The sequence below is a fragment of the Ptychodera flava genome, chromosome 1 (genome assembly GCF_041260155.1).
Source record: "Ptychodera flava strain L36383 chromosome 1, AS_Pfla_20210202, whole genome shotgun sequence".
In the NCBI taxonomy this organism is placed as follows: Eukaryota; Metazoa; Hemichordata; class Enteropneusta; family Ptychoderidae; genus Ptychodera; species Ptychodera flava.
Window position 1 is genome coordinate 47,447,084 of NC_091928.1, and position 26,904 is coordinate 47,473,987.

General features: G+C 35.6%; 1 protein-coding gene and 1 long non-coding RNA gene across 6 annotated transcripts in view; both read left to right on the forward strand.

Annotated features, from left to right (window-relative positions):
* Positions 1 to 2,142: 2,142 nt before the first annotated feature.
* LOC139139599 (uncharacterized) overlaps positions 2,143 to 26,904 on the forward strand; it is a 39,400-nt gene continuing 14,638 nt past the window's right edge. For all 5 annotated transcript variants that reach the window (XR_011553833.1, XR_011553834.1, XR_011553837.1 and 2 more), the window contains exons 1-6: positions 2,143 to 2,407; positions 5,143 to 5,259; positions 11,806 to 11,958; positions 16,231 to 16,918; positions 17,531 to 17,772; positions 18,188 to 18,363. Coding sequence is in view for 1 of the 5 variants with exons in the window: in XM_070708492.1 (XP_070564593.1) it covers positions 2,171 to 2,407; positions 5,143 to 5,259; positions 11,806 to 11,958; positions 16,231 to 16,918; positions 17,531 to 17,772; positions 18,188 to 18,363 (1,613 nt within the window). In the remaining 4 variants the exon portion in view is untranslated. The remainder of the gene's footprint in view (positions 2,408 to 5,142; positions 5,260 to 11,805; positions 11,959 to 16,230; positions 16,919 to 17,530; positions 17,773 to 18,187; positions 18,364 to 26,904) is intronic.
* LOC139139624 (uncharacterized) lies at positions 20,076 to 21,720 on the forward strand. Its single transcript, XR_011553845.1, has 4 exons — positions 20,076 to 20,109; positions 20,697 to 20,726; positions 21,183 to 21,240; positions 21,535 to 21,720. It is a non-coding gene; the product is annotated as an uncharacterized lncRNA (long non-coding RNA).

Genomic DNA, 26,904 nt, shown 5'->3' on the forward strand with positions numbered 1-26,904 from the left:
ATATCTATTTTTCAAAAGCTCCAATGGCAGGAGGGGGGACACCCCCCTCCTGACCTCCCCCCGCGACCGCTTATGCGGTCTCTTGTGGTGCTTTCGCACCACATCTTCCCCCTCTTGAAAAAAATCCTACAGAATAACTGCATGTCAACAGAGCACTGGATACAGACCTGTACATCAGCCCCTACCACAGCAATTGGAACTCCTTCCGACAAAGACCTATACCAGGGGGTTTATCAGGGTCTGTACAGGGCCTGTCGCAGCAGCAATCCATTTTACTTTATAGATATTTAACTTTCCAAATTTTTTGTTTGGGGGGGGGGAGGGGGGTCACTCAAATTTTCTGTAGCAGAGAGAGGGTTACTCAAACACGTCATGGTTGGCAGGGGGGGTTACTCGAAATTTTGGAGTTTCGAAAGCAATTCCTCCGACCCCCCCCCCAGGCCGTAAATAATGACGGCTCCCTAAAATGCAGAAAAGGGATGAAAGATGAAACGCTGGCAAATCTACTGAGGACAAGCTATCCTAGACTTGACTGAGCAAGCGTATCCTGAACTTGACCTAATAGCCATTGACAAGTTGGCTAGGCAGTATTTTTCCGATGCAATTATATTTGTGTAATGTGAATTTGTTTTTGCTTGTTTGTACTTCATGCCATCGAGTATTATAAAATTTAAAGATTTACAGAAAATTTGCAATATGCCCAGATTACAAGTTATGAAGAAACATCTGGTAGGACAGTACGTTACCTTGGTCATCATTGTGATTTCACATATATTGCATCAATTTTTGAAAAGTTATACAGAATGTTATATTTACTTTTGATGTATTGTTTAAGCTTGGATCCCAACATCAACGTACATCGGTGCTATCTTTGATTCGACGTGCCAGCAGTGGGGGCGTAATACCTGCGGTGATCGGAAGACACTATTTACAATCCAGTAGAACCAGGTAATTTACATATTCGGGGTTTGATGGATGACGTTGTACAGTGGGCGGACCCTACATGCAAATATCATGCAAATAAACAGATTTTCGCGGGCAAATTTAAATCCCCGGCGGAATCTAAGGTACCGCCACTTGAATTCTGACTCTCGAATAAAGCACATCGTAAACCATTATACATCGCAATGACTTCTTGGATGAATTTTTCACTGAAGCCACCAGCGACCACATCGGATTCGTGAAGACCGTTGAAGATGCCATGACTCTGCTTCGTGCGTTTGAAGTGGAAACTAACACCAAATTTGCAGTTTCTAAACGTACCAAGAACTTTGGCGTATCTTCTCAGAGAGACTTTACAGGTATGCTGTATATAGTATTGTGTAGAACATGTAGAACCACAGTACAATTTTGACCTGTTAGTTTTATCTCTCTTTAGGCTTTTAATGTTCGATTTTTTTGACAGAAAAAGTACCTTATTTTATCTGTCACGGAAACATATTGTATATTCAGTTGTTATTATTTTTTTTTCAATTTTTTCAGTCAATTTTTAATATTTTAGATTTTTTTGGTCATGCATGACAGCACCATAGTTGACTCTAAAATACCCTATTTTGACAGAATATACTGTCATTTATTAACAATAAATGTAATATAATTTTCATTTTTTTATTTTATAGATCTATATGTTTAAGTCCATTATTCCATATATATTTTTGTAAGTATATCCTTTATCATTTATTCTTATCTACAACAATGTATTTCATAATGTGATTGTATTTGAAATATAGTCTTGTAAGTTGTAGTTATCTCCTTATGCAGTTATAAATTATCGTTTTTCAAATAAAATTACTGTTTTTTTATTTCTTTATGTTCAAATGTAGTTTTCATCTGCCAGTTAGTTCAATGATGAATAGAATTTCATTTATACATTAAAACTATATAAAAAAGACTCCTTAGATATTATAACTGAAAGTTGTAAATTCTATTTCCCAAGGTCTATTGAAAACGAGTATCACTTCATGATTTTGGACATATTTTCAATAGACCTTGGAAGATAAGATTTTACATTTTTGTTACCTCTTCAAGGAAACCTAAAAATTAAATACAAATTTTAGTACAAATATTGAGAAGTTGATATTATAAAATGAGGTGTATTTTGACCTTAGACATGAAAAGGTGGTCAGGCAACGTTTGGTGTTAGTAATATACTTATGAATGAAGAAAATGAATGTTCACAAGCTCATTCAGTTTTGTAATGATAGATTCACCAAATCTTACTAGAGTAATTCCTTTTATGAATATGTTTGAAGGTACGCCACATAGGGTTCGATGGAATTTACCTGAATGTTCCAAAGATACCAATTCTATTGAATTTGATGGAGTTCCATTCATTGTTGTTGGAAAGCTGGTATTGGAGTGTCACCAAGGCAAGGAAAAAACAAGGAAAGCTAAACAAGCACAACAGGTATGTAAATTATGGGTCAAACTGTGTTTGACAATGATATTAACTTTAAACAGGGCTCGAAATTAACGTTTTCCCATGGTAGTCCACTTGGGCTACCATTTTCTGAAGTTGGTAGCCCAGTGACAATGGCTGGTAGCCCATGCCTGTTTTAGTTCAGGGATATCTTTTCTCTTTAACAGACAAGATAAGGCTCTTTTTCAAGTTTCTGTCCATGAAGTGAATTTTCTAGTTATTTAAAGTGAATATTGAACACCTTTAATACCCAAGGAAACAGGGTTGGTGATAATTTGACAACCTGTTTCACTCCCAGAGTTGTATGCAAATTTCGATAGTCATCATAACAACAACACACAACCTTCAGCACTGAGACTTACTGTAGCAAGGATAAAACAGACCATAGTCCAATATTTCTGTGTAATATATCAACTACAGTTTTTTTGGTGTTCCCTACAGCATGCTCAATCAAACAAACAATATTCACTTTGTCCACAAAGTCTGTATATATAAATATGTATTAGGTGATAATTTAATTAGAGTCCGGACTGAGAGTCAGTTGTCGGCGATACAAATGTATTGTACATATACACAGGCTGTGTAAGCAAAAAGAATACTGGACAGTTCAACATGCTGTAGGGAGTAGAACAAGAACACAGTTGTATTAACTGAACAAAAATATTGTCAAATTATTGAAGTTAATACAGCTACCCCCTGCAGACAGTGTCACTATCAGGTACCGCCTACCACTGCAGTGTCACTGTCATACCTGAGCAGTGACAGAGATAGCTCTGACTCTGATGTATATGGTAGTTGAAGAAGAGTTTGGGTTAAATGACGATCCTGACAGTGAAACGTACTTGAGCACAAGATCAGGCCAGAGAGCAAAACATGGAAGACTAGGAGACTTAAAAAGTTATTGGGGATTTTGGAAATCTGGCATGCGCGAATAATCGAATATAAAAGAAAAAAAGATAGGGTTACCATGTTCAATTTTCTAAATTTTCATAGTCACGTCATAAAATAATACAAAAGCAATATTTTGAACCATAGACTAAATGAAAAAATATGTGACTGAATGGAATAGATATTTTTAACCAAATTTGTCATTGTTACAACCAAAATTTCAGAGATGAAATACATTTATTTGATTGAGTAATTTTAACCTTCCAGTATTATCAATTTGAGTAGCATCTAATTCACATGTTTTGAAATAAATGTTTGGTAGGTCAATGTGCTCAGATTTTTTTTACAATATGACAATTAGCCAGAATTCACGATTTGCCCACTCATCGTGTGCTCTTTGGCAGGAGCATTTGAGTTTGATTATTTCAAGTTGGCTTGGACTGATAAATCCAAAAAGCTCATTGATACGCTTAAAAATGCATCAATTTAAGAACTTGCCTTAGCTATATGACGTTACAAACTGCTAATAAGATGTAGTGTTGAACATCTGCGAGGGGAACAGGAGCATGACACGTTTATTTTTCCGCGCGCACATCTTTTACTGATATATGGGCTTGTGATAGTTGGGTTGTGTACTTGAAAAATATTGATCATATAGAGGGGGAATTTGAAATGTTTTTGGGGTATTGAAGGGGGATCTGAAGAAAATAAGTATTCAATCGCGATTCCTCCAGCCCCCCTCCCCAAAGGGAGGGGGGACCTGAGCAGTGACAGAGATAGCTCTGACTCAGATGTATATGGTAGTTGAAGAAGAGTTTGCCTTCGCTTGTCCCAAAGTGAAGGACTGGACAATGGAATGCCAAGTACTGACTGAATTTAGGTCTCAGGCTTTGGTAGTCCGTGTGGCCTACAAATGCATGTATTTTGGTAGCCCCATACAAAAGTTGTAGTCCGACCTGTGGACGCGGGACAAGTGCTAATTTCGAGCCCTGTTCAATGGTAGCTGTAATGACAATAGGAAAGAATTAGAATAAGAACTGCCAAGTTAGAGACACTTTTCACAAAATTCGAAGACTATTCACATGTGTTGTGCCATTCTTTATTTCACATTCTTTAAACATATGGCCTTCTACAATAAGAAACTATATTGGAGTGTACACATTTCCTTTTCCTCATTAGCAAAATACTGGTCGTTGTCAACGCCCTGCTCTCATACATGTTCATTTAATTCTTGTATACATCTTCCTGCAATGTTATATTCATATGTTGACACAAAAAAAGACTTATTCAAAACACAAATATGACTAGGTTTAAATGGTATCTTCTAATATTGTTTTTATTCCTTACATTAATGAACATGTCCCTGAAGATTTTACAATAATAGAAATTGATAATGCAAAGATACTCATTGACAGTTACATAGAAACATGTGCCTATTTCAATGAAATCACATGAAAATGTGAAATATTGCCATATTATAGAGATCACAAAGAATTTGGAACACTAACTTGGACATTAAATTGTAATAAATGTATTTGACTGAATCGAACAATTTAAACATTGCCTTTCTTTCATTTTGGAACAGTATATTTATTGTTCAAAGTTGAAGTACACACTGTGATGGTAGTCGTAGTACATTTCAAACCAGTAACTAGCTAGGTTCCTTATGTGTATATTTTTATGTGGTAACTTAGTATTTCAAAGTTTAACATCAATTGATATTTTATGACCTCCTACAAAAACTATGACTTTGATGTTTAAATTTGGTTTTGTAGACTTCTCAAAACCATGACACATATAGACAAAAGTATGATGTCATTTATTCTTTTTCTCAGCTCAATGATGATCATGGTAGTTATAAGAAGAAGAGATTCCTTGTCCAACCCAGCAAGAAGATTGGTTGCCCAGCACAAGTTATTATGCGGGAAGTGATTCGATTTGATCAGTTCAAGGTAAAGAATCTTTTTGAATGTCACACACTTTGTACCCTTATACAGTAAAGTTACCAAAACTTGTGAAAAGGAATTCATTTTCATTCCCATACGCATGTATCTTCTAAAGCTGGATTCAAATTGTGCAGATATGGTGACTGATATAGTACTTAACATTTTATTTATGGTATACAAATGAGTATTATTTTTAGATGTATAATTAACTATGATAGTGTATGTATGCATTCACAAATAACTAAGTTGTGAACTTTAAGGTGAGTTTTAACTAATTTCAGCACTCTGACAATGTTAAATACTTGTGGAGATTATAATGGATGGGGGAGGCCAGATGAATTCAGGGGGGGATGTAGGGGGGTGGGGTGTAGTAGGTGTTATTTTAAAAGTTTGCAATGGGTCGAGTGGTGAGATTAAGATTTTGGTTTATTGCTTTCATACATTTTCAGATTCCATATTTTTGCAGATAATTCTCAAAAGAAACAAGAGAATGAGGCTCATACTCTGAGGCTGGTATCTTTGGGAATTTGTCATTTTTTGTGTAAAAAGCCTTCAGTATTTTTCACATCTTTTTGATATTTTAGCTGTTTTATTTATCATTGAAAAGTCACCTCTGATAAAGATTGTTAAACTGCCACTGCTTATAAAGTATCTTGGTATTTCCGTACAGCATGCTGGAACACACATTATACACAAAGCCCTTCCTCCTCCGTGTATTTGTGAACAGATTTGAAAGTAACTTTATTCAATGAGACAAATGAAGATATGAAATGATAGTGACAAGAATGAAAACTTGAGCTGTGCAACAGTGTACATATTTTATAAACTTTGTATTGAAACCCAATGCTGAAATGGTCAAGGAATGTTATTGACACTGTGATTGTTTTGATGCTCATTCGTCATGGTTCTTCATAATTCACTTAAAAGTGTCAGACTGATTCTGGAATGTTTGCAGTAAATTGTCCTGTGTGATTTATTTCAACTACACACACTATATATATTATAGCCCAAACATGGGACTATGTGCCCGAGGGTAGGTGACTATTTGCCCGACGTAAGGAGGGCAAATGGTCTCCTGCCTCGAGGGTACATAGTCCCATGTTTGGGCTATAATGTTTTATTACATGCCTCTCTTACTCAGTTTGCACCAAAAATATTTACGTTTATTGACAAAATATAGTCAAATGCTTTATTTTCATTTTAGACGAAAAACGGTTAAAAATAGAACGATTTTCATCATCGAATGGCGCATTGATATATTTAAACTACTGTTATGCGGTTTATCAATATTTTATGCGAAATTTTCCAAAAACCGGAATTTCTCTGCAAAACATGAAATTTCAAGACTTTTAAATCCAAAAGTTTTCAAGGTGAAAATAGTTCCGGTTCACTTTCAGTCCAGTGATGACTATGCGGCCCGCGACATCATCGGCGAGTTACCATTGAATCCTATGGAGCGCGCGACGTTCGATATACGAGGCATGTAATAAAAGTTAATATGGATACAGCCCACATTACTACATTGTCTGTCATTTCAAAATTAAATTTACGACAATAAAAAGTGTACAATCTATTGATATCGATATGAACTGTGTTTATTTCAAAAATACCCAGTCTCACACTTGTTATTTATGACCGGACATGAGCTAGGGGTAAATTTGGATTTTCTTTTAAGGGCAAGGTCAATCTTGTGAGTTTGTAGTCTTGAAAGAAAGACAACTTCAATACATAAATGTGAGACCATAAAATTTTATTAATAATGTAACTATTGTAATTAAAATAAATAATAATACCATCAGATCTAAAATATCATGTATGCAATTTTGTTGTCACATGCATAAATGAGTCAGAAATAAACTCCCTAATATAACCACACAAAAGTAATTGGCTTTGTCATTCATGGCAACTTACAAAGTCATATAGACACTGGCTTTTCTAACCTGAAAGATAATTTTAAATTGTCATTTACGTGTGACATTATGGAAATGGTTCACATGTTTGCATCTATTCATGTGACTAAATGATTGACAGCCGCACAGTAAGTGAGGCTACCCACAATTCTCCATGATCTGTACACACGGAGATCACTCACTGAACTGAAGCAAATTTCTTCTGTACACAGAACAACTCGGTCCATATTTCAAAATTCTGGCAACATAGTTCTGATAATCATAATTTTCTGATTTCTCACTGTGAATAATGAGAAGATCAACCCCTTTTCCGTGGAGGAGATAGCAGTTTTGTAATTTTGTCGACATAGATTTTTGACAGCCATACACAATATTTTCAAGGAAACCAAGGGAATAAGTTGCATATGTGTTTGCAGAAAAAAGGGTATTGATTTTTTTAATGATCGTAACAAAGGAAATTTGCATGTCTGACAGGTGGTATGATGAGACCATCTTAGTTGCTGATAACTTTATCTTGACAAGTGTGCAATTTTAGCACCTCCAACCGTCGACTTCTCATTCAATTTACTCTTGAATTTAAACATAATCAATAATTTTGGAACATAGTTTTAACAAATAATCCTGAACTTAAATTGTAAGTTAAGAATTGTTAAGAAACTGATAAAATTGAAAAAGCCTTTAGCAAAAAATGTCTGAGTGAACAAATCAAGGGGAATTGTGGGTAGCATCACTTACTGTGAGCCGTTTTACATTGTAGAAAAAATTCCCCAAGGACCCTAATAGCTGTGTCTGAAGAAATTTTTCATGAAAAATTTCTTAATTTCAAAAAACCTATTGACTAATTTGTATGTAACTCTCTGTTTTGGTGTTTATGAAAATATATCTTCATGATATAGGGGCCATCATTATTTACGGCCTGGGGGAGGGGGTTGGTCTGACAAATTTCATATGAAACGCTGTAATTTTGAGTAACCCCCTTGCCAACCCTGATGAAATTGAGTAACCTCCCTCTGTAACACACAAATTTTGACTGACCCACCAAAACTTACAAAACTTAAATATCAAGACATATATTTGTAAAATTTACAAAAAAAAATAGCAACAGTAAAGACCGTTCATATCCTGCTTTACCCAGCTGCTAGATTATCATTGGGTATCTCATGACGGTTGAAAAAGATGAAACCAATAAATGAAATTCAAAGTCACAATAAAATGTAGATATAAAAGCTCACGCTATAACTCGGTATCCAGCCATATAGTATTGTTTAATTAGTATGTGTATCATTACAAGGTTTTCAGTAACTTAAAGATTTTTGACAAGAAAAATTTGAAAATACTGAGGATGGCTGAGGAGGAAAGGGTCACAAGAGGTTGTACTCTGTCTTGTGTGAAAAATTGAGAAATTGATGTGTGTAATGACGCAATCTGGTGCAATATGAGAGGTGTTTTCATTTGTGATTTTACTAAAAAAATGTGGGAACCGGTATGCCATTGGGTGGGAGTGCAAGAGATGGGTGTACCCCCTCTCACATCAAAATTCTGAGAAATTGAGGTGTGAAATGGTGCAGTCTGAAAGGGGTTTTAATTCAAAAATTGAGTAACCCCCAACCCAACCCCCCCTTTTTTCTTCACATTTGAGCAACCCCATTTGTAGTTTTCAATATTATGAGTGACACCTCTCACATTCCTCATACCCCAAGGCCATAAAATAGAATTAAAACAAAGCTGAAAGGCTTTTTATTGATTACTTTATCATAGACAAATTAAAAATTGTCCTTACACACATCAGAGCCAAACAAAGTTGTGTTTAGGGAAGTTGACAGTAATCCTAGATAAAAACCTGGAAATAAATTAAGGTGGAGCTGCATGTTGCTAACAGTTTTTTTCAAAGATGACAAGGAAATATTTTCAAAAAGCAGAGAGTCTTAAGTTAAGTATGGTAGCAATAGCTCACTTTAAGGATAAATGGGTGTATATTTGTGGTAAAAAACCTGAATTTTGATATTAATGATTAAAATTAATTTATATAAGTAAAAAACTTGATGCTATTTTTTGAAATATAATATTACACTTGAAAGATGAGTTTATGTGGAAAAAGGACTATTTTATTTGACGTTATCTATTCTCATTCTGTAATGATCTAGGTTGAAAGACTGACACTCAAAAAAGTGATTAAAATTAAAATTCATTTCTATTTGAAATGTAAGAAATTTATTGCCAAACAAAACAGTCATTTTGGTATATAGCATTTCAAAAACATATAATGTGAAAATTTCAGAAAATTTGACCTGCCAGAGAGGAGTAAAATTCTTTTGAACTTTTGAAATTAGGTGGATAAAGAAGCCAGAAAATTGGGTGTTTCGTATATATTTGCATAAATTAACACTTCCTTATCATACAACTTATGACTGCTTGACAAGCTACAAGCTACAACCAATATAGGGTTAACAAATTTATTAAAATTGAGTTAATATTTGTAAACAAGTGATTTTTGAGCAAGATGAGATGTGTTGGGTGCAGTGCGCCCTTCAGTGGTAGATTACTTCCATGCAGTTCATACAGTTATATTATGATATTTTAATGGAAGTAACACAGATATTAATTTATTGAGGAATGTAATATATAAAGTCATATTTTTACTGTTTGATTATCTCACTTGAGCCATCTCATGTATAGACAAATTTACTGACCATTTTTATATATCATAACACACTTTTAAACAAATATTCCTAATGAAGCCACTGTTATGGCTGTATGGGTCACTTGAAAAATGATGAAAAGGAAAAGGGGTTATGCATAATCTGTTAAACAATGAGGGGATTTTGAAAAATGTTCACCGTGTGACACAGTTCGTGATCACACTACCTCATTGCATTTTCAAAAATTCATTATCATCAGCAGTGTTTCATCAAGAGAGGGGGACGGGGGGTATTCCCCCTCTGGTGACATGTCGGTACCCCCTAGTAATTTGTCAAGGGGGCCACTCAGAATCACTGCCAGTCACACCTTAGAGATACAAGTAGAACACATGAACTGGTGAAATCCCCCCTAAATTTTCTGGTAAAGGGGAAATTCCCCCCTGCAGCCATCCTGGATGAAACACTGCACCAGGAGATGACCTATGTATTCACAGTATCATAGCTGCCTGGTCATCTGAAATACACTGGTATATAATGCTGCAGGTACCACACAAACCATTTCTGGCTTCAAAGTCATGTATTTTGTTGCATTAACATGCTTGTCTGTGCTTTATTTAACCACTGGAGGATTCCGTCTAATCTAAATTGATAGAAATCTTGAACAGATTTGTCAGTTTTGTAGTATCTCTGATTTTTCTATCATTTATTATCACCACTGTGACAGGTTGCACTTAGATGGTCTGCCTTATTATATTTGTTTGTAATGTATGCTGTCATATGTGTCAGCTGATGATAATATCATTCTAGAATATAGTTTGTCAGTTTTTCAGTATCTCTGTGTTTGTAATGTTGTTTACCATGGTGACATGATTGCATTTGTAAGGTCAACTAAGATGGTATGCCTCAACATCCGATGGATCTAGGAAAAGATATAAACATATCACATTTTATTTACAGAATGAATACTTAATTTAATTAACTTGGTTATAATTGCTCAAGTTCGTTACTATGTGAACCTAAATATTTTTATATTTGAAGACTTAGACTAAGTCTGAAACATTGGTGAAAAACGCATTTAAAGCTTGCTTCTAAAATGTATCTGCATTTTCATAGATTTCAAATCTTGAATTTTATAATTCTTTTTTAATATCTAATTAAAGTTTAAATCAATGAAACGGAATAATATGACATAACAGCATAATATAGACATGCAACTTTTGATGAAACATTGAATAGAACTTGGGGAAATTGTGCATTTGTTTCTAGTTTCATCATTCTACATACTGCCATTGTTGTAGTGACCTGTACAAAAAGTTTCATTTTTCAGTTTCAAATAACATACTGTAGTAATGTCTCATTTACCCTTTACTATCATATCAAATAAAAAATTCTATGAAACTACAAACTGTAACAGTTGAACTTTTCAGTATAACTAAAGATTGAATTTGATTGTTGACCAAAAGTGGCATATCATCCTCTCATTCACCAATTATCAAAGAACAATACCACATCGGGCAAAGTTTAAGATGATACATGTAGGTACTATTAACATTATTAATTCTTTAGTCTATCCTGTCTGATTTTGGTGTCATTGGTAAATTCAGTATATTTGCTGACAAAAAAGTTATCTTTCATAGACATAAAAACAAAACCAAATGACAATTATAGTGCTATTGGATAATAACAGTTATTCCTATGGTGTATTTAAATATTACTGTTAGACTGATTTTCAATTTGTCCAACCCTCACTGCTCAAAAAATATGACCCCTTCCTATTGATCATTTCCTATTTACATGCCTGTCACCTTGTCAATGTTATAAACAATTGTACTCCATAAAAAGCTGAAAACTGTAGGTTTTATAGTATGTCAAGAGAGGTTTGATCAATTTGAAATCTGCATTCATAACAGCTGAATTATCAATTTATGATAATTAACAAAGATTCAAATGAATACAATGCAATCTAGCTGGAATGCAATATTTAATGCCTATGTTGTTTACAGGTATCATCAAACAGTATTTGGAGGAAAGAAGAAGCGTCAAAACTACTGAGACAATGTCTGTCTACAGTGGAGGATCCAACTATGGATTTTCAGAGGAGAATTTATGTTACTCTCCCAACTGTGAATGAGCATAAATTTCATGTTACTGGGGAGGTAAGAATTTTCGTATTCTATCCATTGTTGATGAATAATGAAAGACAATGTCGACTCATCAATAGATATAGCTAGACATAGATATGAACAGGCATACATCAGGTGCAGCCAATGAACAATGCACTTTTAAAGGGGTCTTTACTATGACAAGATATATTGTGCATGACAAGTAATGTGAACTGACTAATTTTAAGTCATGAGGGTAATTAATAAGCTGTTCATAATTTGTCCTCCCGCAGAAAACTTTTCGACTTGCCCTCCCGCACTCAAACTTCATTTTTACCCACTCCCCACTTATTTTTGCCTGTTTCCCCTCCCCGCTGTAAATTTTTGAAGCTCCCCTGCCCTGTGGCGGGAAAAAACTTGCCAATTTCCCCTGCCCTGCAAAAATTCCCCACAAAATTTCGTCATTCCATTTCCCCTGCAGACATGGAGCTACCCTCTGATGAAAAAACCTGTGGATTTTTCCCTGCCCTGTGAAAAAAATTCCCCTGAAAACACCATGGTCAACTTTCCCTGACCCGTTTTAAAAGTACCTCCCCCTCTCCTCATTTTTCGCAAAGCTCTGTCCCCGGGACAACCAACCGATATCTGCCCTGCACGACAAAAGAAAATAAAAATATGTCCCCTGCCCAAGCTATAATATTATAATTTCCCCTCCCCTCAAATATTGCTCCTGGAATAGCTTTTTTGATGAATAGCTGCTTTAGCTGCACCTGATACATGAATTGATTTTTCCCCAACAAATGTAAATGATAAACCATTGTTTTTAGTATGCTTCAAAACCTACAAACATTATAGGATGCGACATTTCTAAAACATGTGATTGGCAAATTCGTCTAAATTTCAATGAAACCTGTGTATATACTAGCTTTCCAACAAAGTCCATTATGCCCTTTTTCTGTCCAAGGGACTGTAGAATGATATTTGCAGATATATAGAATTGCATAAATGTAATAAAAATAGCTATTTAAAAGGAATGAAAAATTTTTCAGAATTATGACAAAATAACATACTTAAACAAGCTAGCCCAAAACAATGCATGAGACATGACTGATGGACAGTAACACAGTTTTTGTTTTGGATTTCAAAATGCTGCATATTGTAATGGTTCTACTCCGGAATAAAAAGGACGCGATGTGTTCTACAGACTCAGTACGCCCAAATAATCACGTGATGCCGGTACAAACAAACCCACATGTGTACTAACGCGTATGGAAATACACGTACGTCTATGCGCGTTTGCGCACATGGCTTTGTTTGTACCGTGGTCGATTCGAATTCCGGGTTTGGCCTATTGGCAAAATTAGGTTTTTTTGTTGTTAGTATTGCCAACAAATGCAGTGTCACTAACATTGTTGACATGACAATGTTTAATAACATTTAATACCATCTACCCTTCTCAAATAATTAATACATGAAAAATAATAATAACAACATTGCCATTCAACAAATGTTAGGATTGCCATTTACGTGAACAATTTAATAGATTACCATTTACGACGATTAAGTGTCAATGTGTGCAAAAGTGAAAAAAAAAGGAAAATTCGTAGGGAAATGTTGACAATTTCATGACATCATAGTGAGACTTGATTGGACTCTGTGGCCAATCTGTATTTATCTGAAAAACAATACACGGCAAAGAAAATCAAATCCAACCAAACACTCAACGCAGTCACTATTAGAGGAAGATCAAAGTATGAACATAGAATCATCACGTATGCTTTTGTAGATTTGAGAAATTGCCTAATTATGAATAATAAACAATTAGTGATTAATGTGCAGGTGAGACTCAACCAAACTAAATACAAGGTTACATTTTGACCTTTGTTAATAATATATCAGCGTATCTATGATGTACACTGATCATCAAGTTTCCTCAACTTTGGTCACATCGATCTGGATATATATCCCTAATTAGGAAAGTTCGTTAGATATTCAAATTAGGAATTGGCTTAAGTAGAAATGCTAAATAAATTTCAATCGTGTGACATTATGGTATTTTCAAAACATATCACAAATTTCATCATCTTTGAGAGAGTAACTTATCTAGGAAAATTCATTCAATATGCATATTAGCAATTAACTTACATGTCTTTCATAGCTGATAAATTCTTGTAAGATAAACACTTGTAGCAAATATCGTCCAATTCTACACCGCGTTTCTCAATGAATTTTTTGAGAAATTCTTGAACATAGACTTATTACAAGAATTAATTAAATATTCAAATGAGACTTAATCAAGCCAAACCCTATAAAGTTTCAGATAGTTCTGCTTTAGGTTAATGAAAGTATGTGCAAAGCCACATCAACTTTGGTTCAGGACTTCTTGAGATATGACCAAATAACAAAACTATTATTATTACATGCCTCGTATATCGAACGTCGCGCGCTCCATAGGATTCAATGGTAACTCGCCGATGACGTCGCGGACCGCATAGTCATCTCTGGACTGAAAGTGAACCGAAACTATTTGCAACTTGAAAACTTTTGGACGTAAAAGTCTTGAAATTTCATGTTTTGCACAGAAAATCCGGTTTTTGGAAAATTTCGCATAAAAATATTGATAAACCGCATAACAGTAGTTTAAATATATCAATGCACCATTTGATGATGAAAATCGTTCTTAGACTATTTTTAACATTTTTTCGTCTAAAATGAAAATAAAGCATTTGACTATAATTTGCCAATAAACGCAAATATTTTTGGTGCAAAAACGCAAATATTTTGGTGCAAACTGAGTAAGAGAGGCATGTAATAAAAACATTATAGCCCAAACAAGGGACTATGTACCCTCGGGGCAGGAGACCATTTGCCCTCCTTACGTCGGGCAAATGGTCACCTACCCTCGGGCACATAGTCCCATGTTTGGGCTATAATATATATTATAATATGCTTGGCTGGAAACCGGCACTCTGATTGGCTGGAGCCTGGGTTTATATTCTCAACAAGAAGACCTCAGCACCGAGTAACATTTTTGAGCTTGCGCAAATTTCGAACGCCAACTTGAGAGCTCAACGCGCCATAATGTTGAACAATTCTATGGCTTCAGATTGATTTTGATTTTTTAAATTTTAACCTAGTGCAGTTTGACGAACAAAAATATGAAGTTTATGTAAGCAGCAGAGGCGATGTAACTACAACATAATTTATAAAACTTTTATGAGCGCTTTTTTCTTTGAATACAATTCTTCAAGTTCAATGTCTAATCGCCATATCATGTTCAAAGTTTTACTCTTGTTTTAGTAACGATGAGAATGTAAAAATTTAGAAAATCGAGCATTGTGACCTCTTCTTTTTCTTTAATATTTGATTATTCCAAAATGCCAGAATTAAAAAATATCTGATCACTTTCATGTTCCCTGGTATTCCATATAATGTGTTGTTATCTAGTCTGATCTTATGTCCAAGTATATTTCACTGTCATGAGTGTCATTTGACCCAAAGTAAACTTTAATTATATCAGAGTCAGAGATATCTCTGTCACTGATGATCAGCAGTGACAGTGATATTTAAGGAGCAAGGCAGAAGCTGTATTAAATTTGGTTATTTTAACAATATTTTGGTACAGTTTGTACAACCATGTTCTTGTTTTACTCCATATACAGCATGTTGAACTGTCCAGTATTCAGTTAGCCAACATAGTCTGTGTATGTGTACCATGCATTTGTTTCATTGTCAAATGACTTTCCAGTCTTGAATTTATTTGAATTATCATCCAATACATATTTATATATACAGGCTTTCTCAACAGAATGAATATCATGTGTTTCAGTGAAATGTAGAGAGACAGCAAGAAACATTATTTGATACATTGCATATAAATATTGAAAATATTATTAATTTTTGCAGCTTCTGCCTTCTGCCCAATTTCTAGGTACACTTATTTGGTATTTTTTACGAAAAATCCTACTTTTTTTTCAAGATAAAAGTCATGAAATGTGACAAAATGGTTCTAGATTTTGTTCAGTTATTATTAACATTAGAACAATTGGATGACATTAAAATGTTATTAATTTTCCATTGAATTACCTGACAAACCTTGAAATGTAAAGGTAACAGGAAACCAAATACTTTTCAGGTCCCCTTCTCTTTAGGCAGTGCAAAACTTTCAAGTCCATCCCCTGCACTACCATCAAAATTATCCAATTCCCTGAATTTCTTCAGCTCCATCACAGTTTTTTTTTCAAATGCAGCCTTAATTTTTGCTTTGTACAAATTTCTTTCTGGTTGCTATAAAACAGGTCTGATCATGCTTATATTTCTTTACAGACAGCAAATATGACTTTACCAACTGATGAAAGGGTGATAGGAAAGATTGTATCTCTGGTCAGAGAGGGTGTCAATTCTGTCAACGAAGTCAAACGCCATGTATCCTCCTTTGTGAAAAATGAACTCTTCAGGGACTGCAGCCCACCACCTGTCACCAACAAGAGGTTTTACCCATCCAAAACTGACATCAGGAACCATGTGTACAAAACCAGAATGCAGCAAGTTAAATCCAAAGTTGATCAGGTAAACCTGTCATTGAAGATCACAGAGTGGAAAGAACAGAACATTGAGGACAAATTTTACTTCAGATCATACTCGGACAGACATGCTGATACAAATACCCAAGATGAAGAAGAAGATGATGTTGTCTTGAGTGGAACAAATGGACTTTTATTTGCACATCAATCAAAATGGCAGCAAGATCTACTGGTGAAATATGGAAATGAAATTACACTACTTGACGCCACCTACAAAACAACGAAATATGCTTTGCCCTTGTTCTTCTTGTGTACAAAGACTAACGTAGACTATTGTGTTGTTGGAGCATTCGTCATTCAGTATGAAGATACAAAGTCAATATCAGAAGCACTGGATATATTCAAAGCTTGGAACCCAGATTGGAAGCCTGCACATTTTATGGTTGACTTCTCAGAACCAGAAATCATGGCACTAGAAACTACCTTTCCAGGTGAGTAACATTTATTCACTGTGTTGCTCTATGCAAAGGTCCATCTAACATGTACTCCATGCAGAGACCTATATGTTATGTACCAAGGGGCTGTTGATAATGAAAACTGTGTGTACATTATAAACACATAGGAATATTGAAGAAGCTCAAAATGTTTATTTATTGCACAAGCTACAGCCCTGCTCCTTTTGAATTTCTGCCTGTCTTGCTGTTTTGAGATTTTTACAATCATTGCAACGAAGCCTGAGTTTAGAAAACAATATTTATCACTGAAATTATATGGCTCCATGTAATTTATGTTCTTGTTTTTGATGGGCCTATCTTAATAAAAACCAAAGAATTGATACAATATAATTGACCCTATGTATGGGATGTACGAAAGATTTTGGTTGAAAGTAGTAAAAATCAAAGTGCAGTTACAGATAGTGTGAAGACATTGACTTTATGTAAAAATTCCAGATGGAAAAATTTAATTGACAGCCATCCCTTATAGTATATCCCTGTGCATTTTGAACTCATGAAGTTCTGAAATTCTCCGACATAGGCTTTGTAAATCTGTCCAACTCAGGAAGTGTATGATTTACATCTATATGTACATTCTATTGTTTTCAGAAACCAAGGTATATCTGTGTGATTTTCACCGAGAGCAGGCATGGGAGAGATGGGTCAATACTACCAAAAATGAAGTTTATCAAGTCAAGGAAGAGGTATTGGCAATGCTGCGCAGAATAGCACATGCATCAACTAAAACAATGTACAACGACGCAGTCAGTGATTTAAAAGCTAGCAGTGTATGGAAACAAAATAAAAGACTACAACAGTACATCGAGGGTAAATGGATACCCGCACATCAGGTAAATTCATTTTTTTTGTTCTGAAGAAGCGCTTACCAACTAGCTTGGTTTATATGCCATGCCTAGCAGATAAACATGGTGCAAACAAATCTACAAGTATATCTCTTACAATTGAACAAATAGTGAAATATTATAGCAAATACAAAACTTTCAATATTAATAAGCATATACCGTTACATATGTAACACTTTTGTATCATTTGGGAATGAAACATTCTTAAGTTCATAAGAGATTAATCTGGTTATAAATTTATCTGTGTTATTTCAAATAAACACCATATTCCATCAAATACTTTACTTGGAATTGTTATCATGGGATTAGTTCATTGAAAAGATGCAATGGAACAGTTAAGTGAGCGTAGTATGTAATATGTTAATTCAATTGTTTAAATTTCATAAATTATTTCTATTTACAGCGATGGGTGAGAGCATATAGGATGGAAAGGTTCAATGTCAGTGTTAATACAAACAATGGAATAGAAAGACAGAATCGAGCATTTAAATATGATTATCTAAGGGAATACAACGACAGAACACTAAGTGGAATGATAACAGTGATTGTGGAGCAGTACTTTCCATCATCTTACAATAGGTAAGCAGTCATGTCGATTCCTTTTATGGCTCAAACAACCAAACTCAATGTATTGCTTTCAATTTGATGCCCTGACTCTGGCCAGAAGTCTTGGTAAATATAAATTGCGTATCTACACAGATCATTCAGAAAACACCATTTTCTCAGATATGGCAACTATAAAAAATTCTTCCACATAAAATTAAAGGGACATTAGCTGTAAATTCTGACTAATTTTTCACTACTCTGTTTCAATGTATCAACTACAGAATTTTACTATAATCAGATCATCATGACCAATGCCCGGTGTCTTGCTTGCCAACACAGCCTGTATATTTGAAATAACCATTGTTATTGTTGATAAATGTATTCTAGTCTGGACCTGAATACAAAGTGTAAACAATAACAATGCCGATTATACTCATATAGGGTATATTTATAAGCTAAATATTAGGAATTTCTCCATGGTTCAGGGATTCAAACCAGAACCTGCGGATGATACACAGAACATATAAAATTAAAAAACTGATGAAAGTTATAGTTAATGGATCTTTAAGAAAGGGGTAATCGGAATGAAATACAAATATCTTGGTTGCTGTTTTACTTTCCTTCCAGACAGTATCACTTCCTCATCAGCCAAGTCTGTATAAAGTGGTATTGAGCCAAAACATGACATATTTCACCCACTTGGCTTGGCCTGTTATAGCATCTTCAGTCCAATAAAAATAAAGTTTATAGTATTTATGTTTTCAACAGCCTTCTATTACAGTATTATGTTAAAGTGCATCACATGGAATATGTTGTGTTTCATTAATTTTAACCATCTTGACCTGATGTTGAAATATGGACTTGGCAGGAAAAGGGTTAATGATAACGTAATCCAATCAGTGATTGTCTAATCATTCAAAATGATATTATGGTGTAGTATCGCCAATTTTAGAAATGACATGAACTGCATATCTTATAGTCATGGTGAGTAAAACCAATAATTATACTTGGGCATCTTTAGACGTCTTTTAATTGCCCTTTTTCAGATACAGAGAAGAAAACATAAAATGTTGTGCAAGTTCAAGAAGTACAATGAAGAAATTCCTGCCTTCCTGCAGAACCGGCCAAGGGAAATGGTGAACCACATTTGTAGCAGATATCGAAATGCCATCCACATCAAAGAGACAGACATAAAAGAGATACAAGAAGGACATTTTGTGATAGCAAGTGAATCGAGAGAGGAGAAATACCATGTAAACTTTGGAAATGAGAACGCTATGCCTTCCTGTGAATGCCACGACTGGAAGAGAACACATTGGTTATGCAAACATTTTCTGGCTATCTTCAATTACTTTCCTTCATGGGGCTGGAACAAATTATCACCTTTGTACAGAGACAGTATGTACTTTCAGCTTGACGTACCCAGTGAATACATGGCTGCATCACATTCCCTGACATCAACTCCAAGTGACAATGATGAGAGAACTAGAAATCACCTAGATTCCGAGAACATTCCAAATGCTAACCAGATGACCAGTACTACCACTACAGAAAGTAAACATCTATCCTTGGCCGTCCAGTGCAGAGAACAACTAGATAAACTTAGGAACTTTACGTATCTTATGAAAGATGAGGCTGTCCTACAATCAATTTACGATCATCTCAAATCAATCAACCAGAGTGCCTGTCAACATCTTCCAAGTGACTGTGAAGGAGGTTTAGCACTGGAACAAGGTTTTATCTCTAAGAAGAGAAAACGACAAACTTTGAGTAATAAAGGTAAGAATTTAACATTTTTGATGGTTTGATTGTTAATAGGGCCGTTCACAGTTTACGTCACTGTTCTCTCATTAATATGCAAAAATAAATATTTGTCCGCATTTTTAGATTACGCTTTGAAAATTACCCGTGCAAGAACGACGAAAATACATCACAGTGGGCGACTGCTAGTGTAACAGTAAATACTAAAAAACATATTCACGACTTAGAGTACAAGCTGCAAAGACAGCCACGCATGCTACATTGATAAAATTTGTCCGCATTTCAAGCTGTGTGTTCGATGTCGCACGCATACAGCTATATTTAGTAACAAACCTGTAACCGTGAACAGCGCTATTATAAAGTAAACATTGAGTGTCTCTTTATTTAACATTTTCACAAACACACATACTGACTATATAGTTTGCTAAAACTAAAATATTCCGTCTCATTTTTGCCAAACTTATGATTTATGTTAAGAATGTTCTTCCAGCAAACATACTTTGTTGTGATCCCTTTAGATTCCACTTTTCACAGCACTGTGATCCAAGACATATTTCATGAATTTATTTTAAGTCATTTACTCTTTATTTTACTCTTCTTTCCAGGAAGAAAAGCACAACGAAGTTACAAACAAGGTAAATAAAGGCCCTATCTATTTATGAATTGAACAACATTGCTATAAAATTTTATCTTTGATGAATAACAATTATCATATTTAAAAAGTATTTGAAACCTTAGTGAGCCAGCTTTTGGTATTTTTACCTTTGTGCTTACATGAGAGCATATAAGAACAATCCAGAACTTTTATTGACATGCTAATTACTGTTCTAAAATTATCTCTCTTACGCAACTAATTAAATTTCCAGAACAATCCAAACATGGCTAATTGAATTCAAGGTTGTGAGGTCGTTAAGGGCAGTGACCTTGAGAATGTACTGGACTAATTAAACTCGGGTCATGATGAGTGTGGGGGAAAATGACATACATAACAGTACTGATATGCTCATTTATAATTTCAAGTACAAGTCTTTGTAAACAATGTGATATACTATAGAATAATACTGAAACAGATTTATATACCATCTTTTTAGATGTAATTATAATTACTGATGACGAAAATGAAGAGACCGGGAATAGAGATAGACCAAGGTAATCAGTCATTTATTTGTATCTCATAATGCATTTCCATGTTGCTGTCAAGCAACAGGCTCACATATAGCCACACCATTCTTTTGTTTTTGAAAACAAAAACCAATACCAGAATCACTAAGATCATCTGTGAAGAAATGCATCAACCAATAAAATTCATTGTGCATGACGGATTAAAAATGTGAAGTATTGCATTATGTTGTTGACAACAATATACATGTACTTGCATATGATTTGATGAAATTTAAGAAATTTAATTATTTATTTTGTCCAATCCTTTAATGTAATATCAAGATTAACACGATGGCAGAGATTATTAGAATCACTTACAACTGAAGATATTCAAACACTTAACCCGGGTGCTTGGATTAATGGGAGCATTATAGACTTTGCACTACAGTAACTATCTTTAATCTCAAACTAAAAGGTAGACAATGTTATACATATTCTTATATCCTATTGGTATATTGATGGTGCAAATACGGTACAGTAATCTGTTTTGTCAAGATGATATGATTGTAATAACAGTAAAGCACACCCAGCAACAGTATACAACTACGGTATGTTTTGACAAGTTCACCTCAATATATGCACTTGCTATAGCTCATGCATATATGTTGTGAACTGGTCAAAATCTCATGGTTTTTACTCTCATAGTGTGTTCTTTATAGCATTAAATAGCCGTTATATTTTACTCATTTGAACAGTAAGGATTACATTTATATGGATTTCTTATTTGTCGAGCAACATTTTTACTAAATGTGTTGAAATGATAGCACTGCCATAACTTTTGTCATTTTACCTGAACATTTGCAAAAGACTTTCTTAGAAGTGTTATACATACCAAAACTACAGACATGTAAGAATTCAGATAGAAAAGGTGAAAATCACAAATAAAATGGCATTTACGGTGGCCCAAACTACCTGTTCTCCGCATTCAAAGTCTGCGTCGCATTCAATTGTTTTTCTCTCACATATGTCTCCGCATTCAAAGTCTGCGTCGCATTCAATTGTTTTTCTCTCACATATGTCTCCGCATTCAAAGTCTGCGTCGCAATCAAATGTTTTTCTCTCACATAAGCTTATGTCTCCGCATTCAAAGTCTGCGTCGCAATCAAATGTTTCTCTCACATATGTCTCCGCATTCAAAGTCTGCGTCGCAATCAAATGTTTTTCTCTCACATGTCTCCGCATTCAAAGTCTGCGTCGCAATCAAATGTTTTTCTCTCACATATGTCTCCGCATTCAAAGTCTGCGTCGCAATCAAATGTTTTTCTCTCACATATGTCTCCGCATTCAAAGTCTGCGTCGCAATCAAATGTTTTCTCTCACATATGTCTCCGCATTCAAAGTCTGCGTCGCAATCAAATGTTTTTCTCTCACATAGTCTCCGCATTCAAAGTCTGCGTCGCAATCAAATGTTTTTCTCTCACATGTCTCCGCATTCAAAGTCTGCGTCGCAATCAAATGTTTTTCTCTCACATATGTCTCCGCATTCAAAGTCTGCGTCGCAATCAAATGTTTTTCTCTCACATATGTCTCCGCATTCAAAGTCTGCGTCGCAATCAAATGTTTTTCTCTCACATATGTCTCCGCATTCAAAGTCTGCGTCGCAATCAATGTTTTTCTCTCACATAGTCTCCGCATTCAAAGTCTGCGTCGCATTCAATTGTTTTCTCTCACATATGTCTCCGCATTCAAAGTCTGCGTCGCATTCAATTGTTTCTCTCTCACATATGTGTCCGCATTCAAAGTCTGCGTCGCAGTTAATTGTTCCTCTCCTAGATGGGCCACAGGCGGCCCAAACACTATTAATAAGCTTATTATTGAGTTTTTCTCAGTTTTCTCTATCAGTTCTTCTCCCTTTCTTCACGCTCTGACTGATCGTAGGAAATAAAAAGAAATTACTTTATAGCCTAACCTAGCCTCTTGACTCTTTATTTATTTTACACCCCATTACAAGGACGTTTATCTCTCATATACACACATCTTGTAATTAATTAGTCAACATGACTAATATGCCGTTCATACACAGGCCATTGAAACGTCTCTGAATCGGTTCTGGCCAATACTGACACAGAAAGTTATGTGTGGACACTCCGAAATGGTTCTGAAGCGTTTCAGATTTGAGACGGTTTAGTCGGCCCCGACCAGAGCCGTTGTAGGGATTAACTCTATCCGCAAATCGCTGTGTGGACAGACTGAGCCGCTTCAGAAGCGTTTTAAACGCCCTCACGCGACAGGTATTTGTAACATAAAACAAACAATAAACAATATACAATATTCACTTTCGCCATGGCTGCCGAACACAGTACTACATCTCGCGGTATACTGGTCCGACGAAGAGATAAGCTTGATACCAAAAACCCTATCAATTCGACCAGAAAAAATTCATTACGATTTGAAAAACGTCGAATTAATAGGAAATTAAAAGTGCCGAAATAATTTAGTGGTCGAATTTAGTTTGGAACGACGAGGATGAAATTTAAGCGAGACATTTTTGCCATGTTGAGACTGCTTCAAAGCATGGACTGTGAATTTGTGAGGTCGACAAATTTCGTAACAAAAAAACCTCAAACGCACGTTGGTGTCACATCAAAATCAAAGTGGCCGCGATTACAAACGGAACAATCTGTGAGACTGCCACCGGCCGCTCGACGGACGACACGTAAGTTGACATCGTGTGCCAGCCCTTGGAAATATATTGTAACTCCTTGACAGGCACATGAGATAGTCTTATAGCGTTTGATGCATTGAAAGTTTGTAAAAATAATAAAAAATGACATCACCGATCATAAGAAACGTGGTGTTGAAGATAATAGTTTTTAAAAGAAGACTATGACGACCATATTTCTGTAAGTATTATCTAACTTTAGAAAACCAACATCTGAAGATTTACTTCAACCAACACTTTTGGATTTGTTCCACTCTTTATTATAAGATTAGTCGAATTTCTGGAAAGTAGGTGTACATTTTCGATGTCTGTGTATCGTCTACACCGAAGTCATATCCGAAAGAGTATAATCAGTTCGCGACAGCGTAAACCTCTCTCTCCCTCTCTCTCTCCGGCATTTCAATGTTTTATATTGTCGACATTTATATATCAGTCTGAAGTTTCAGGTCACTGCTCATTGCAAGTAGTTGATGTCAATTTTTCCGTATCGGGCATGGTCTCTATCGTCACTCTAATCGTTAGTGTTTTCCTGTTATATTCCATATCAAACTCAAAACACAACGTGAACAACGCTGATAATATATTGCATATTTCGTATCGAAAACCGGTAAAGTTCGTAACTGGTGACATGTCACGCCCTGGAGAAAGTTCATCACCATCGATCGAATGTCCGTGGCGCTTTTGCTTCCAAATAGACATATTGAAATGCACAGGGAACTTCGCGGTATGGCAATTATATGAACTTTACCTTGAAGAAAGTCTGTGACTTTAAATGGCCGTACAACCAACAATAAACATGGCGGAGCAATGATACCGATTTCAGAGACTTCGATTTTTTTTTCATTGCGACCTCGACCGCTGGTGAGAGCGAGTCGTCTATTTTTTTCCCACTGGCTATTTGGCTTTGAATTTTCAATTGCCATCTTGCGCTAAGTTAAAGCTAAAAACAAGACGGGCGTTCTCTGTAAATCAATAAGCCTTTGAATATGAAAAAATCGGACATCTGAACCTCAACACGCAGCTTGAAAGTTGTTCTCCGAATCAGGAGAGGGACATCAGCCCGGGACATCGGTGAGGCGGATTTCACGTAGTAGCTATGGAAACCGACGGCTCTGTCTATGGTTCGTTGTAAGAAACCATGCGATGTACGCTCCCTTGGGCCGTGGAATTTCGCCGTATCGCCTCTACAGACTACACCGTCTATTACCTAACCATGCTATTAAACAATCACACGATAGTTCAGTAACATATATCTTCATTAATCTACCGATCATCGACCGTCGAACACTTCGAAAACAATGGTCGCGGTCATGGATTCAAGGACGTTCACAAGAAGAAACTATCAATAAGTGGCGCGCAGAATTATTTTTACTGGTTTTGAGAACTTCTAAAATAACTTGTAATCTGTATATCTTCACACATCGAACCGATATTGTATACCTATCACCTTCGAGAACCGATATTGTATACCTATCACCGTCGAAGTTTATGTCTTTCACTGTAGAGTTCTTTTTATCCAAAACACATATTCAGAAGAGTCCCACAGAGCAGTCAAATGAAAGGATAATTGCTTCAAGCGAATGAAATTGCACGAAAGAATGAAAATCAACAGCACACCATGGACGTGATTTAAAACAATAGAGCTTGTGAATAGGACTATTTGAGTAAAAAGTGCCGTTTTTCTCGCAATTTTAGCAACTGTAACGACCCTTTATTCTTTAATACCTTTCCATAATTGAATTAAACTAGGTTTAGGGCTTATACACACAGTGTACACTGATGTACAGAACTTTAAAAAGTATTCTGCTGGTAACGAACAGGGGTTTACACTCTAATGGGCGCAGTAAAACAATGGTCACGTCCATAGATTCAAGGACGTTCACGGGGAGACACGATGGCAAATAGTGCAGTGTCGTAAAATTGCTTAGACTAGTTTTAAGAACAATACAATATCTGGTCATTGGTGTACCGCTACCTGTGAATCGAAAAGACAAGTGTAGACCTATAGCTTCGAAATTTTATGGGAGAGACACCACGACTGAGACCGACAGTAGCATAACAAACTATTCCCAATTGTTTCGTCGTGTTTAATACAGACATCTCTGTAGGTGATTCTGGTTTCTCTTGAATCAAAAGTCCGACATTGACAAAATTGAGGATAGAGGGACTGTGTTTACAGCCAGTACGACGTCGTTCGTTTCAGCCATCTTGTTATGCAGTATGCTTGGCCATACACACCTTTTGAACTCGAGAGGGCGCATTAAAACGTCTTAAATATCAAAACAATGGCTTAATTTGTGAGTATGGACACGAGCGGACCCAAACTATTAATCCCCTGTGCTTACAAATCACAAATAAAGTCGCTGAAACGTTTCAATTTTTGCCTGTATGAACGAAGTATAATTATGCTAATCCGTGGACTTATCAGGGATTTTATAGGTTAGTCAACATCGCGAAAGATAGGAAAGGTTACTAAAACTCCTTTTCATTTACATCTCTATCTATGTGCCGTTCATACACAGGCCATTGAAACGTCTCTGAAACGGTTCTGGGCCAATACTGACACAGAAAGTTATGTGTGGACACTCCGAAGTGGTTCTGAAGCGTTTCAGATTTGAGACGGTTTAGTCGGCCCGACCAGAGCCGTTGTAGGGATTAACTCTATCCGCAAATCGCTGTGTGGACAGACTGAGCCGCTTCAGAAGCGTTTCAAACGCCCTCACGCGACAGGTATTTGTAACATAAAACAAACAATAAACAATATACAATATTCACTTTCGCCATGGCTGCCGAACACAGTACTACATCTCGCGGTATACTGGTCCGACGAAGAGATAAGCTTGCTACCAAAACCCTATCGATTCGACCATAAAAAATAATTACAATTTGAAAAACGTCGAATTAATAGGAAATTAAAAGTGCCGAAATAATTTAGTGGTCGAATTTAATTTGGAACGACGAGGATGAAATTTAAGCGAGACATGTTTGCC